Source organism: Thunnus thynnus, chromosome 7 (genome assembly GCF_963924715.1).
Source record: "Thunnus thynnus chromosome 7, fThuThy2.1, whole genome shotgun sequence".
Classification (NCBI taxonomy): Eukaryota; Metazoa; Chordata; class Actinopteri; order Scombriformes; family Scombridae; genus Thunnus; species Thunnus thynnus.
Window position 1 is genome coordinate 4,130,779 of NC_089523.1, and position 13,358 is coordinate 4,144,136.

The 13,358-nt window shown below is 38.5% G+C and overlaps 2 protein-coding genes across 4 annotated transcripts; both read left to right on the top strand.

Annotated features, from left to right (window-relative positions):
• Positions 1 to 2,327: 2,327 nt before the first annotated feature.
• LOC137186844 (cobalamin binding intrinsic factor-like) lies at positions 2,328 to 3,609 on the top strand. Its single transcript, XM_067595880.1, has 4 exons — positions 2,328 to 2,424; positions 2,599 to 2,743; positions 3,068 to 3,204; positions 3,301 to 3,609. The coding sequence occupies exons 1-4, from the start codon at positions 2,328 to 2,330 to the stop codon at positions 3,414 to 3,416; spliced, it is 495 nt and encodes a 164-aa protein (XP_067451981.1). The 3' UTR covers positions 3,417 to 3,609.
• A 1,943-nt stretch (positions 3,610 to 5,552) lies between these two features.
• Positions 5,553 to 13,266, top strand: usf1 (upstream transcription factor 1). 3 transcript variants are annotated; one of them, XM_067593882.1, is made up of 11 exons: positions 5,553 to 5,616; positions 6,247 to 6,308; positions 6,432 to 6,481; positions 6,753 to 6,865; positions 7,459 to 7,572; positions 9,616 to 9,769; positions 10,039 to 10,126; positions 10,960 to 11,018; positions 11,112 to 11,206; positions 11,355 to 11,483; positions 12,510 to 13,266. In XM_067593882.1, the coding sequence occupies exons 2-11, from the start codon at positions 6,301 to 6,303 to the stop codon at positions 12,597 to 12,599; spliced, it is 900 nt and encodes a 299-aa protein (XP_067449983.1). In that variant the 5' UTR covers positions 5,553 to 5,616; positions 6,247 to 6,300; the 3' UTR covers positions 12,600 to 13,266. The 3 variants fall into 3 exon arrangements, with proteins under 3 accessions (XP_067449983.1, XP_067449984.1, XP_067449982.1); XM_067593883.1 differs by lacking the exon at positions 5,553 to 5,616 and having other exon boundaries at positions 6,053 to 6,308; positions 9,631 to 9,769; XM_067593881.1 differs by lacking the exon at positions 5,553 to 5,616 and having other exon boundaries at positions 6,058 to 6,308.
• The last annotated feature ends 92 nt before the right edge of the window (positions 13,267 to 13,358 follow it).

Sequence of the window (13,358 nt, forward strand, 5' to 3'; positions counted from 1 at the left end):
AAGGTTAATCTTCCACTGGCTGATGGCTACATTATAACACTGGTGGAAACCCTGAAAGTAATCATAGTGGAGATTAAAGAATGCAAAATGTAAGTGCTTTTTCCCGGTGAACTTTTCATGTAAACAAACCCAGCTATATTTAGATTTACATGTTTCTCACCAGAATGCATTGTGTGTATCCTTGAGGCCTAACCAACATGTTGAAAACATGTTGTTCCTCACAAAACATTCACAAAGCCAACAATTTGGAATAATTAGAAAACCAACATTGATTGCACCCTGCCTTTGCTGGTGCATTTCTGCAATTTTTTTTGGCGTGTTACCTCAAGTGCCTTTGCAGCAATGTGCTTGATGTCCCACTCCGGACCTGCTTCCTCAGCCCCTAACTGCCCCAGCCTTAGCTCTCGGCTACCAGCTCAAGCTTCCCGTAGCTTCTCGTATCTTCCCTGTGCTCTGGAATAAATATGTGTTTACCTTATTCCAATGTACTTGTCTGTGTCTGCACCTGGATTCACCTGTTCAATTTTTGATATCATTTTTAATATTATATAGTATTCACATTATAAATTCACAAGACATTTTACAATAAAAATCCTACATACATATACACATACACACACAATTATACCAATTATTGTGTTTTTAACAAACAGAAAGACATACTGAGGTATTCCTGTCACCTCCCTGCCATAAGTCCTTCAATTGAAGAATGCAGTTCCTTCTTGTTCATTTTACTGTTAACAAACATCATTGTTGCTTAATGTGTCTTTTGTTCGTTGTTCATGATTGTACTTGACCTGAGAATGTGAGATGACTGTGTGAAATGTGAGAAATGTAACGTCATTCAGTTGGATGGCAGCTTGACGTGTGATGATCAGGGTTGGACCATTAGGCAAGGTAGGCAACTACCTGGAGCCCCCAAATAAAGGGCCCCAAACAACTATTTTTTTAACCTTTATTTATTCAGGGGAGGTTCTCTGAGAGCGATGCTCTCTTTTTCAGGAACGCCCTGATCACATTCACACAGTTACACATTCATACCTGGAAGCTGCCCAGTATAACCACAGTCTGATCCGCTGGCCACTGAGCAGCTCCACCAGAGCAGTTGGGTTCAAAGGCCTTGCTCAAGAGCACCTCATTGGTGTTAATGAGGGAGGGGCAACGCTGCTTCTTCACTTTCCCCACCCAGATTTATCCTGCCGGTCCGGAGGATTGAACTGGTGACCCATTATAGATTTATTATGATGTTTAGACATGAAAAACATTGAACTATGTTAGTATTTTAACTCATTGTACCCTGAAATAACTGCAACTGTATATTACTTACTTAGTGTGTACTTTTACTTTTACTTCAGAGGAAAACGTTCTACTACATTTACCTGACAGATGAATGTTACTGGTTACGTTGCAGATTCAGCTTTTACTCACAAAATATAACAATTAAAATATGATGCATTATTATTCATTAATCTAAAGTACATTGCGCTGATAATACTTCTCTTTCACTCTTCACTTTAAGTAAAAATTTGAATGCAGGACTTTTACTGTGTTAATAATTTTACTATTAACAGTTAACAGTTTTACTTCAGAAAAATGTCTTGATTAGTTCTTCTACTACTGCTAATACCAACAGTCCCAGTTAGAGAAAGGGTGATGAGTAAAGCAAGGCAGCATTTGCCTGGGGCCACCAAATCACTAAATCCGCCCCTGGTGATGATTGGTTGTTTCAGTATATGATGTGTGGAGGAGAGCTATAAAAGTTTCTGAGCAGAAGTCCTTCAAACAGGACCAGGAGCTACTTGAAGATCTGTAGAACCTCATCAATCTGCTCCTGCACCCTCACAGGTACAGTACGTCAGAGGTTAGAGGGAGGTGAAGGCGCTTAGAAAAAGATCTTGTAACCAACTTTTTAATTATTATTTTCTGGCATTGGCTGATTTACTGATTTAACTTTCTTTATGAGATAGTTTGGATTGTTTGACATTTGGCGTAGTTGCCTCTGACCATTGAACACGCAGCCTGAGTTTAAGTTACTTATTTTATTTATTTATCTTTTTACTTAGTAGCAGTAAAGAAGAATGAAAGACAGGAGACAGCTGAACATCGAAGGATTAGAATCCTGTACTGAAAGATGAATGCAGCCTAACTGGTTTTAACAAACGGTGGTGTGAACAGTCTTGAATTAACTTGTACAAAACTAAGGTGGTGTTTAAACTGGCTATGTGAAAAGTATTATCATTTCCAAGGATGATGTTTTTGGATGTCTTTTTTTTAACCTCTGTAGCTAAGTGTTCAGGTTCAGAATCTGGTTTCCAACAGTGAGAATGATGACACCTGCTGTCTTCTCTGCAGCCCTGCTGCTGCTGCTGCTGCTGCAGGAGGGCTGCTGCTACTGCAGCTGCCCTGCTGGTGTTCCACCTTCAAGTAAGCCTCAGAAAACAATTTAATTCAAAAGTTTCTATCATTACTAAATACAAAAATACAAAAATGTCCTCAGCCCTAACCATTAAGACAAATTCTATTTTATTTATTTATTGTTATAGGATATTGTCTGCCCTCTCATTATTTTATTTTCTCTGCTTTGTCTTCCATTTCCAGGCTCTGAAGAAAAAACTAAATTTACTGTTGTGGTGAGGAACTCAATAACACCTTGTCCCAATAAGACCTTCAACACTTATGTGTATTACAGAGGGATCCTGCTGGGTGGACTGAGAAGACTGCAGGACTCCAAAACAGGCTTCAAGTAAGATCTTAAAATCAACTGTTAGCATGAATCATCAAATCTAATGCAATACATGACTTTCTCTTAATTACTGACTAATATTGCACAATCATGTTTTCTCAAACATTAAATGACTTCATAATTTATTGCATAGTGTTTTATCGTGTTTTGATATTTTTCTCTCTTTCTTTATCTCTATTTAACTTTACGGTTCTAATAAGGGCACCTTTTTTTATCTTTTGTATTTCTATTTTGCTTCAGTTTATTTTACTTACTGCTTGCAATATTCTAGTAATAATTGTCCATGTATGTCCTTCACCAAGTCCTCCTCTATTGTCCTTGCAGGTTCACTTACACAGAGGATTATAACTATGGCCCGTTCCTGCAGAGTGTGAACTGTTTGGCAGGAAGTGAAGAGACTAAAACCTACTGGCAGCTGCTGGTCAAGAAAACAGACAACCAAACTAAAGAACTTGATGTTGGTGAGACACTTTTTTCACTAAATAACCACTGTATCTTGTTCTTTGTCTTATTTTAAATCAATTTATAATCTTGTTTTATCTTCATCTTATCTGCAGGTATTGGATGTTACCTTCCCGATCCAAAGGATCAAATCATCCTGAACTATAGGAAATATGAGGTGCAACAAAACATCATCAATCATCCTGAACTACAAGGACAAGGAAAGAGTTGACTTTATTGTGTCTGAATTTCAAGAAGATCATCTCTTGAGAATCTACCTTCACCTGGAATTTCCTGCTTTGTAATCAGATCATCTCAAAACTCACTTCCTCATGATGATTTCTTCTTAGTCTGTGGGATTACTCACTTGAATCAATGTTTCTTGCTTTAAAAACTAAAATAAAAACTTTTTTTATAGCATCAAATATGTGTGAAGCAAAATGTTTAACAAAATTACTGTTTTCATTCTATTTTCTGGGAATATTAACAGTTTTTCAGACTGATCCAAATCATCATAAAATTGTGCTAATCAGTGTGAAAAGACAAATCAAATGATACAAATGCTTCTATGTTTTTCATCAGACATTCAATTTTAGTTTGAGACAATTTTAAAGTCGTCTTTGCTTCTCCTAGAATCACCTTCACCTTACATACTGCAGAGAGAGAAAGTCTTGTCTTCACATTGGTTACTATAAATTTACACTTCTTCCAGTGGAGTTCTGAATGCTTCATAAGATAGATTTAAATCATCTTATGAAATCTAATAAACTCTAACATCTTAGTTTTGAAGGAATGTATTTTGTTAGAGGACAAATTCTTTTTTTTTTATTTTGCTTGACAAAAAACTTTTCCACAGGCTGCCATTAAAACGATCACCTTGGTGTTAAATTAATACTGTGAATTCATGCATGTAATGATTCAAATGATAAATTATTATTATTACTTGATTATCAAAATAGTAACTGAGTAATTTAAGGTTGTTAGACATAAAATATATGTCAGTGTATTTAAGAAACTAGTTAAGTATTTCAGCACTTTACTAATTGATTTTATGCTTTTCAATTAAAATATGTTTTGCTAACAATAATATAAAATAATTCAGCAGGTATTCAGGTTTTAAAAGAGAAATAAATCCGTGTATTAGGTATAATTCATTTGCAGTTGTTCACCTTGTATAATGAAAACTCCCATTTTTGGGTCTAAAACCAAGCAGTGCATGTTCATGAGAAAAAGAAAATCAGAGTCAGTACATTGAGTAATAAATATTGAGACTCTTTCTGGAATAACATATGTTATAGTACCTCAATAGCCATTGATGACATAGTTTTACATGTTGAAACAGGATCTTTTAAATTTAAAAACAAAAACAAAACACATTTAATGAACTTTCTTCGTCTTAACAGAGAGCCAGTAAACAGTAAATATGTTACCTGCATGAATGTCTGCTTTAATAAGTGTTATGAGTTACAGCACAAGCAGGCTCTTTATAAAAGCAGTTTTCATTGAGTCCTGTCGCACTGGTTTATAGCTCAGTGGTTACTTCGTTCAACAATTCTCCCTGCGAGGATACGCTGATCTCCATCCCTTCGCGGGATCGAACCACGGGCGCTGTCCAGTGTTTTCCGCCCCTCTGATCTCACCTGTGTGTTGTCTTTCATCACGTTTAATAACTCTCAGAAACACTGCAGTTTGTAGTTACAGTGAGATAAACTGTGTCAGTTTGGCCAAGAGTAAAGAGTAAAGAGTGAAACCTAAGTTCCACATATCAAAGAAGCAGGTTGACTCTACTAGGACACAGCGTTTAACTTGATGTTATCGCTGCGGGATTTATTTTAATATTTTAATAATAATAAAGAAGTCATAATCTGTAAATGTTACAGTGAATGTTGTGAGGGATTTACGACATTGAGACCGTCAAATATCCAGCTAACACCCGCCTCAACAGTGAACCCTCTAGGTCGGGACGAAGCCTGCCGGTCAGTTTCACCTCGTCAAGTTCGCAACATTATATAGAAATTTTCCGGTTGTGTCAAAATAACGTAATTCGCCATTTTCCAATGATAACAAATACAGCGTTATACATTAAGTTGAGGGTTATATTTAAGAACAACATGTTGTAGTAGAAGTAAATCATTCGCAATGTAATTGGCAGCATCGTTAGACTATATTAGGGCAGTACAAGCTAGTGCAAAGTACCACATTACAGTGAACATTTCTCCCATTTTTATTTTATCAACCTACTATTTCAGAGACATGATATTCCCCAAATGCCCACGGGCTACCACAACTGATGGTTACAGTAGCAACACAGACAGCGGGTCATTTTATTTTAGTAAAGTAAAATATGTATTTTGGGAGTTTCCCGTTGCGCATGCGTACTCTGACACTGGCGCTGGTCTGTTGACAAATATCGGGGGAGGGACCACTGCGGCGTAAGTAGATCTTTGTTCACACGGGAATATATTCAACATAATGTAGCACCGTGTTTATAATGTAGCAATTTAATTACAGTTTAGACTGTATTTATCAGCTACTGCCTCCATTCAGCTAGCAGACGGGAAAGTGCTTTTGTTTAAACATCTGTAAAAACCGCTGGGGCCGATAGGTAGGATCCGCGTCGAGCTAGCCACAATGAACCATGTGGTTTCCGGTACGATCCCCCAAATTAAAATACCGGTTTAAACAGCCATCGAAACTTTTGTGATTAACAAAGCATTAAAGTCAAAAGACAAACCACATGTAGTAATTGCAACAAAGAAATCATAACGCGCTTCTAAAATACTAATGTTCACCGCACATATGAAGCGCAACGTATGTTTTATTTGGTACTGTCCAGTTCTTTGCTTTAATTTTGAAAGCAAACACGTCCAGTGTCCGGTATCTCCAATAGTAACGTTCGATCTGACTCAGCTCCCACACAAAGCTACCACAACCCCTCTTCTAACGTCGTTTCGGGGTTTATTTTCTGTTTCAGGCCCGGGGTCGATAAGTTAGTCAGTATTGTGCAGTTGTGAGCAGAGTTTCCTGCGTCTGTTTGTCAAACTTATGAACTTGTTTCACAGCCTGGCTGTGGGAGAGAGTGAAGGCGGTCTCTTCGTCCAAGACTGTCGGCAGAAATGAAGAGGTGAGTGAGACTTAAACATGCGCCATTGCTAACTAATAACAACAAATACGTTTATACAGACAAGCCTGGTCTACCCTCTACTACGGTGTTAATTAGCTCTCTCCTGTGTTTTTACATGTGCAGCCAACAGAAAAGCCCTGAACCAGATGGGAGTGTTACTGTCAACGAGGAAGGTAACAACTATTAGTAATATATTTAGAAAACGAATATTCAGTGGAAATGTTGTATTATGTATGTGTGTGCTAGCATGCACCCCATGTTCAAGCACTGTCTTTTGAAAGTTTGAAACTCATAAATTGGTGAGGGTTTAGACTTACAAGTGTCACTATGTGTTTGTCTCTGTCCTGCAACACCGATCATGTACTTTGAAGCGTAAAACTGCTCTTTTTCCTCCCATGAGGTATTTGTGATACTTTCATTTCATGTGGCTTTTTGCTCCCTCAGGGTCTGTAGCCACTGCAGAGGACCCAGCAGCTATTGCCACCATTCAGTCTGCTGCCACCTTCACTGATCAACCCATCAAATATCTCTTCAAGACAGAAGGAGCAGGTGGACAGGTAGGAAGGAATATTGACACAAAACTTCTGGCAAAAAAAACAATAAATTGAGTTAACATCATTCATCAGTATGGTGATCACAGTGAAAGCAGATTGTTGGGTTAATATTGTAGCTACAGAACTGAAAGATATCACACTGGAGTAAAATTTAAGGCACATTTGTGAAATGTTAATGAAACAATCAAATTAAGCAGAAGGCAGAAGCCTCTGTAGCTAAATGAGAGCATGCAAAATGTGTCATTGTAATCAGAAAACAGCATTTGAGACAATGGACTGTCATGGAAATTGACTTGAGTTTGTGCTGGAAATATATTAGCAAAAATATATTACTGGTGTACTGTCATTGCAATCATATCAACAGAGTTTTAGACGTGCAGACTTTGTGAAATGTGACTTCACATTTCTTGATAATTGAGCCAGTGTGCCAGTCACATCAGCTCCTGGTCTCAGTACTCGTGACCCACTTCACTTAATGAAGACCTAAAAGTAGAAGTTTGATTCTGTGTGTGTGTGTGTATGCTCTGCAATTGTCCGTGTGTCACCTGTAGTAGTAATAAGATATTGACCACTCGGTGTAATGTGTGGTGTCCCAGGTGACCTACAGAGTGATCCAAGTGTCGGATGGCCAGCTGGAGGGTCAGACAGACGGAGGTGCCGCAGTCAGCCTGGTCACAGGCTTCCCTGCAACCACTCAGACTGTCACACAGGTGAGAACAACCCTGACCAACTGCCACTTAGCCACAAGGGAGCGCCGATCTACCGAGGCAGAGACACCACCGCAGGGCCAGTGAAGTCCCGCTCTAGCCATGGCTTTAAGGGCACTGAGCCAAAATGTTAAGTGAGAAAGAGAGCATTAATTTCAGTTTTGCGCATATTTATTAATGCGCTGCCCTTATGATTTTGTCTGTTAACACCCCAAAGAGATCAGAACATGTGTGGAAATATTAATGGGTGCATTAAATCTAAGAGACACAGACAATAAGCTGCATTCAAAGTAATTTCCTGTCAACTCTCCCAAACTTTTAACAACCAACCTGCTTTTGTTTGTAGTGTTTAAAGTATATTTGATGTTAGCAACACAGATGCACAGTCACTGTTTAATATGTCAAGTTAAATAAATCTAAAACAATCATGGTGGGAAATAATTTTCCCATATTTTAATACTAATAGTAGCATTTCTGGAAATTTGGATGAAGATTGTAAGTGTACTGTATACTGGTATACTGTATTTTTTTTTTTTTTTTTTTTTTTTTTTACAAAAATCACAGTGTGTAAATGTGATACTGGCACATCCCTAATGAGCACCTATTTTCCAACACTATTTTTACCCAGAAGTGCCAGATTACAGCTAAATTCACTGACACTATGTGTATGGATGGACAGTGGTGAGTGGTACCCACATTATAACTGACACATTCAAGCTGACCACAGCGGTTGAGCTCTACAAAATACAAAACTATCAAGTGTTTCAGCCCTAACCCTTTCAAGCAGACTGGAGGTGAGTGTTTGATACTAAAGGTATTGATTTTTTTTCTGGATTTTTACTGTAAAAGGATCTCTAGTAAAGGCAAATCCACTCAAATAACATCAAAAATGATGAATGAATATTTAGGGCTGTAGTCTGCTGGTCGACTGCTTGATTAGTTGGTCGATATGCTCTCGCCTGACTAAATTCTCATTGGTCGAATAATCTCTGTGTTACTTTCATAAGGAGAAAAGTGCTACATCAATAGCTTTCCAGGATTAATCCATTATTTCCTGCGGCGGGAGGGACAGACTAACAAATTACCTGTATGGTAACAGGTACCTGTACCATAGACTGTATGGGGGGGGTGTATTCAAAACACCCCCGTTGTTTTCACAACTTTGAACTCGCCCAACCTAATGGAGACTGCTGGGCCTAACTGTACTCAACGTTTACTGAGCGTTTACTGAACGTATTTAACATTTACTGAATCAGTGGTTCTCTTATAATTATCACAACAAGAACTCCCGCCAGGCCAAAAAAATATTTTTTAATGCCAAAATTAACGCCAAATATCCATTCATTTGGAAATCAATAGCATTTGTGGGTCTCTGTGCAGTGCTGTTCAGCACGCGAGTCAACCTTTGTGTCGTTGCCTGGGAAACTATTGGTAGTGTATGTTCATTAAGGAATAGGGTATTGTGTAGTATGTTTGCGTAGCGGCTGGGAAAGCGGAGCAGCAGGAAAGTGACGGTGGATGCGAGCGGAACAGAGGAAAAGGTCAGCAGAAAGTTGTTAGTCTGGCAGTAAATGTACAGTACAGACTACAGTGTAACAGTTAATAAATGCTAAAAAGTCAAATCTGTTGTTTCCCCAAGAGCTGGAAAAGTGAAGGGGGTTAGCTCCAAAGTTAGCATCAATGGGTTAGCCTAACCTGAAGACACAAAACATAGAAATAGAGAACAGAGAAATGTGTGACTGCTGAGTTCACTGAGAACTCTGTCCCGTTACATCCACCCCCCCTCCCCAACCAAAACTATGAGCTGAAAGACACTAAAAGCTCTGTAGAGCTGAGGGGAACAGCAGTCAGGTGATATTCCTCTGCATTTGTTACTACGAGCGGTCCCTTCCATATACAAGTTGCCATGTGATTCATTGTTAATAAAAAAATGCTGATTATATCCTCTTTAAAGATGCTTACTTGCAACTTCAGTTTCTTTATAGACTATATCTGAATAGGGAAACAAAAGACTTAACAGTGCAGTAACTGTCTCTTTGACTTCAGGCTGTGTTCTCCCAGTCAGAGGGGTTGGAGGGAGATGGCAGCGCTGAGACACAGTACACATACTATCCCGCCACCATCGCAGACGCCACAACTGGCACCATGGTGACCACGGTGCAGGCGTCTGACACACTGCTGGGCCAGACCACACCCACAGGTACTGACATAGCTATGGCAAGGTGTACACACGGTAAAGCTTATGATGTTGTAGACTTGCTTGAAAAATACAGTAAAATGCTATTTTCATTCAACACTGGAATTGATATACTATAATATACCGTATATATGATATAATGTATGTAATATGTAATAGCAGTCTTTTTTATTTAAGACTTCACAGAGTAAGAATTCATAAAGATGTTTATCGTAAGCTGCTACATGTCTGCTTGTACTTATTTATGCAGCTGACATTCATTTGTTTTACAGGGCAGCTCTATGTGATGATGTCACCCCAGGAAGTTTTGACGGGATCCAATCAAAGGACAATCGCACCTCGCACTCAGCCATACATAGCGTAATTACATCTTAATTTAACAGAATTAAAACTAGTGGTGCAACAGATCGTAGTTGATCAGTGATCCGTACAGATCGCCCCTCACGGTTCAGCTCGCATGTGAACCGTGGATTAATTGCAAAATTTAACATCTCATTTAAGACAAAATAAACAAACAGCTGTAAGTACAAGTCATGGACAGACAGCGTGTCGCTAACAGGGATTTTAAAGAGCAACAACCAAACCAGTATCTAACGGGTCCGTAGTGACATCTGCAGCTATGTTTACCTGCTGTTTAATGTCCTGCAGCTGAGCAGCTAATTAGCTATCTAGCTGCTAACTGACGTTAGTGGTGCACTTTTCCCTGGTGAATGTTTGTTTGGTGGCGCGTTCAACAAACTAAGCTTCAAGACAAGACTTGTGTTCATGTTTGTAAGTTATCATCAAGTTTAGATGATGTGGACACAGGCTGTTGTTTCATTCACTACCATGTTTAAAGGAAGAAGGTGTCATGCCTCATATTGCAATTTAATTAACAATACAGCTTTGAATATTTTATATATTTTAAGATTTTATTTAACCATTGGACATCTTGAATGTTGTTTTCATTTAAGACCATGGGCAAAAGTTCCATGCTGTAAGAATATATGGAAAACAAAGTTTTATTTGTCTCCCCCTTTTTTTTTCCCGGCTGATCTGAAAAATGATGCGATCCATGACACAAATCTGTGATACAATCCGAACCGTGAGTTTTGTGATCCGTTGCACCCCTAATTAAAACTCTACCACAGATTAAAAAAAAAAAATTTAAAAACGGAAACAAACAATCATCTTACTCATAATCTGTTTTGTAGAAAGCAAGAAGCTCCTCGGGCTTCCAGAGATGAGAAACGACGAGCTCAGCACAACGAAGGTTTGTGAAGATTTAACTGTGTTTTACCACAAATGTTTGAATCGATGTGTACGAAAGAGGACATGTTTCAAATTGAGAGATTTGTCACTACAGTTGAGCGCCGGCGCAGGGACAAGATCAACAACTGGATAGTGCAGCTGTCGAAGGCCATACCAGACTGTAACGTGGACTACACCAAGACAGGACAGGTGAGTTTCATACTGGAGGTACTGGAGATAAATCCAGTGAGAGCATGTTACTCCTCAGAGTTCATAATCAAATATCAAACAAAGCGTTTTCTTTTCTTTTTTCTCTAAAACTTTGACATCTTTGAAACCTTTGTGTGTTTTGTTTCAGAGTAAAGGAGGTATTTTGTCTAAAGCCTGTGAATACATCAAGGAACTGCGACAGAGCAACCTGAAGCTGGGGGAAGATATCAGCACTCTTGATCGTCTCAGGATTGACAACCAGCTACTCAGACAGGAGGTATGTTAGCGTATGTTTAGTGGTTTTAAAGACTAATCTGCCAGTGCTTTGGGACTAAAGTGGCCAAGTCTCACTACTTTTTTCTACTGTTCAAGATTTGACATATTGACATTGACATTCTCAAATTGAGTAGTAATACATGGCAACAATATAATGTTGTTGAGGTATTTTGTTCCTGTTAGAGTAAAGGTCTGTGAAGCAGTATTTACATCAGCCTGTAGACCTGTAGAGGTTATTAAAGTCACTGTGACCCTTCAGACAGAAGGCAGACAAACTGCACCCCAGGATTATAATAACGTTTCTGTTCGACCTCCACAGTCTGGATGTGAAGCTGCTCTGTGTGAAGATTACTTGCTAGCTCATGATTATAAATGAACTAACTTTATTTCCATGATTCCTTGCATTATAATAACTTAGCAAAAGTTTGGCGTCACACCGCTGACAAACAATAGTCTGTAGCCGTCCTTGATTGGTCCGTTGTCAGCATGCTGCACATAACACAAACATGGAGATAAAATGGAGATAAATTAAAGTGAATCTGATGGTCTTTGCCTCTTATTTTTCTCCAAAGTTGCAGTTTATTGTTGGAGCAGCTGATACAGGAACAGAACAGAATGGTCTGTGTGGTTTTGGTGATTTGCAGGTGAAAAGATGTCTAGCCACCTTTTCAAAATTTGACTTAATTTCATTGCGTTTTTTTTTCTTTATAAACTTTGTTTCATTGGCATTATCAACAAGTAAAGTCAGCAGAATGGGTTTCAAATTCTTCACATATATAACAGTGTTATTGCGCAGGCTTACCAGCCAGATGCCACCACAGTAATGTCAGCTAGTTTACTTCCACCTTCAGCCTGGACGTGTCTATTGAAAGCCATATAACTAATAAAGTATGAAGGTGATGACTACATTTTAATAAAAGACCAATTATCAGCTTCCACAGTTAATCATGACTGAGTTAGCTGCAGTCAGTGCGTTCCTCATAGAAAGTTTTATTCATTACTGCTGTGTCGTCTGTGTTATTTTGAGGTGGAAGACTGGAAATCCAAGAATCAGATCCTGAGGAACCTTCTGCGACAACACGGCATTGTGGGATCATCCAGCACAGACCCCCAGTGAGGCAACGGGTATTTTTGAAGACAACCACATATGGGCCAAAAGAGTACTTGAAATGCTTTGAGATACTTCATTTGTGATCAAGTGTGCATGAAATAGGAAGAAACAATTGAATATTGTCCTAAATATTCAACTCCAGTGTCTTTGCTAAATGACGCATATTTGCTTTGAAGGTTTGTAAAGAAATCATTTGCTCTGGTAAATACAACCCAATCATAATTACAAGACATTTGAAAAGAGAGGAACCAGTCAAATCAATTTAGCCCTCAAAGAACGCCTTCCTCTGCAAACGTTACAATTGTTTCATCAGTATCCAGTAAAGTAAGCTCTAAAACACTTCTCATGTCAGTTTCTTTTTCTTAACCTCTGCAGTACTCTGCTTCTCTGTATCAAATGCACTCATGTTAATGTCTCCAAACAACATTGTATTCATGCTTTGACTTGTTTTCATCTCTTTTCAGTATCACTTTGACCAGATGATACCAAGTTTGTCAACCAGTTCATAACTCAGCTCTTTTGATTTGTATTTTTGTATGTCGTTTCATTAAGCCTCACTGGGGACAATAATTACATTGCAACAATGTAACTAACTAAATAAATTGGGCTGGGTAAGCATTGTATGGTAGGTAGGCTATGTAGTATGTCTTTATAATAAAAAAAAATCAAATTATCTGCTGTGTTCAGTTGTGTTTATTAAAGCTGGTAAACTGGTTAAAGGATGTACAAGAGCTTTTTTGCATGAGTGTATATAATGGGCATATT

Excerpts from the sequence above, each read along its gene's own strand:
- LOC137186844 (XM_067595880.1), top strand. The coding sequence starts at position 2,328 with ATGACACCTGCTGTCTTCTCTGCAGCCCTGCTGCTGCTGCTGCTGCTG. Across the intron at positions 2,744-3,067 it reads GACTCCAAAACAGGCTTCAA|GTTCACTTACACAGAGGATT; the intron begins GTAAGATCTTAA and ends TTGTCCTTGCAG. Across the intron at positions 3,205-3,300 it reads AACTAAAGAACTTGATGTTG|GTATTGGATGTTACCTTCCC; the intron begins GTGAGACACTTT and ends TCTTATCTGCAG.
- usf1 (XM_067593882.1), top strand. Across the intron at positions 7,573-9,615 it reads CCACTCAGACTGTCACACAG|GCTGTGTTCTCCCAGTCAGA; the intron begins GTGAGAACAACC and ends CTTTGACTTCAG. Across the intron at positions 11,019-11,111 it reads ACGAGCTCAGCACAACGAAG|TTGAGCGCCGGCGCAGGGAC; the intron begins GTTTGTGAAGAT and ends TTGTCACTACAG.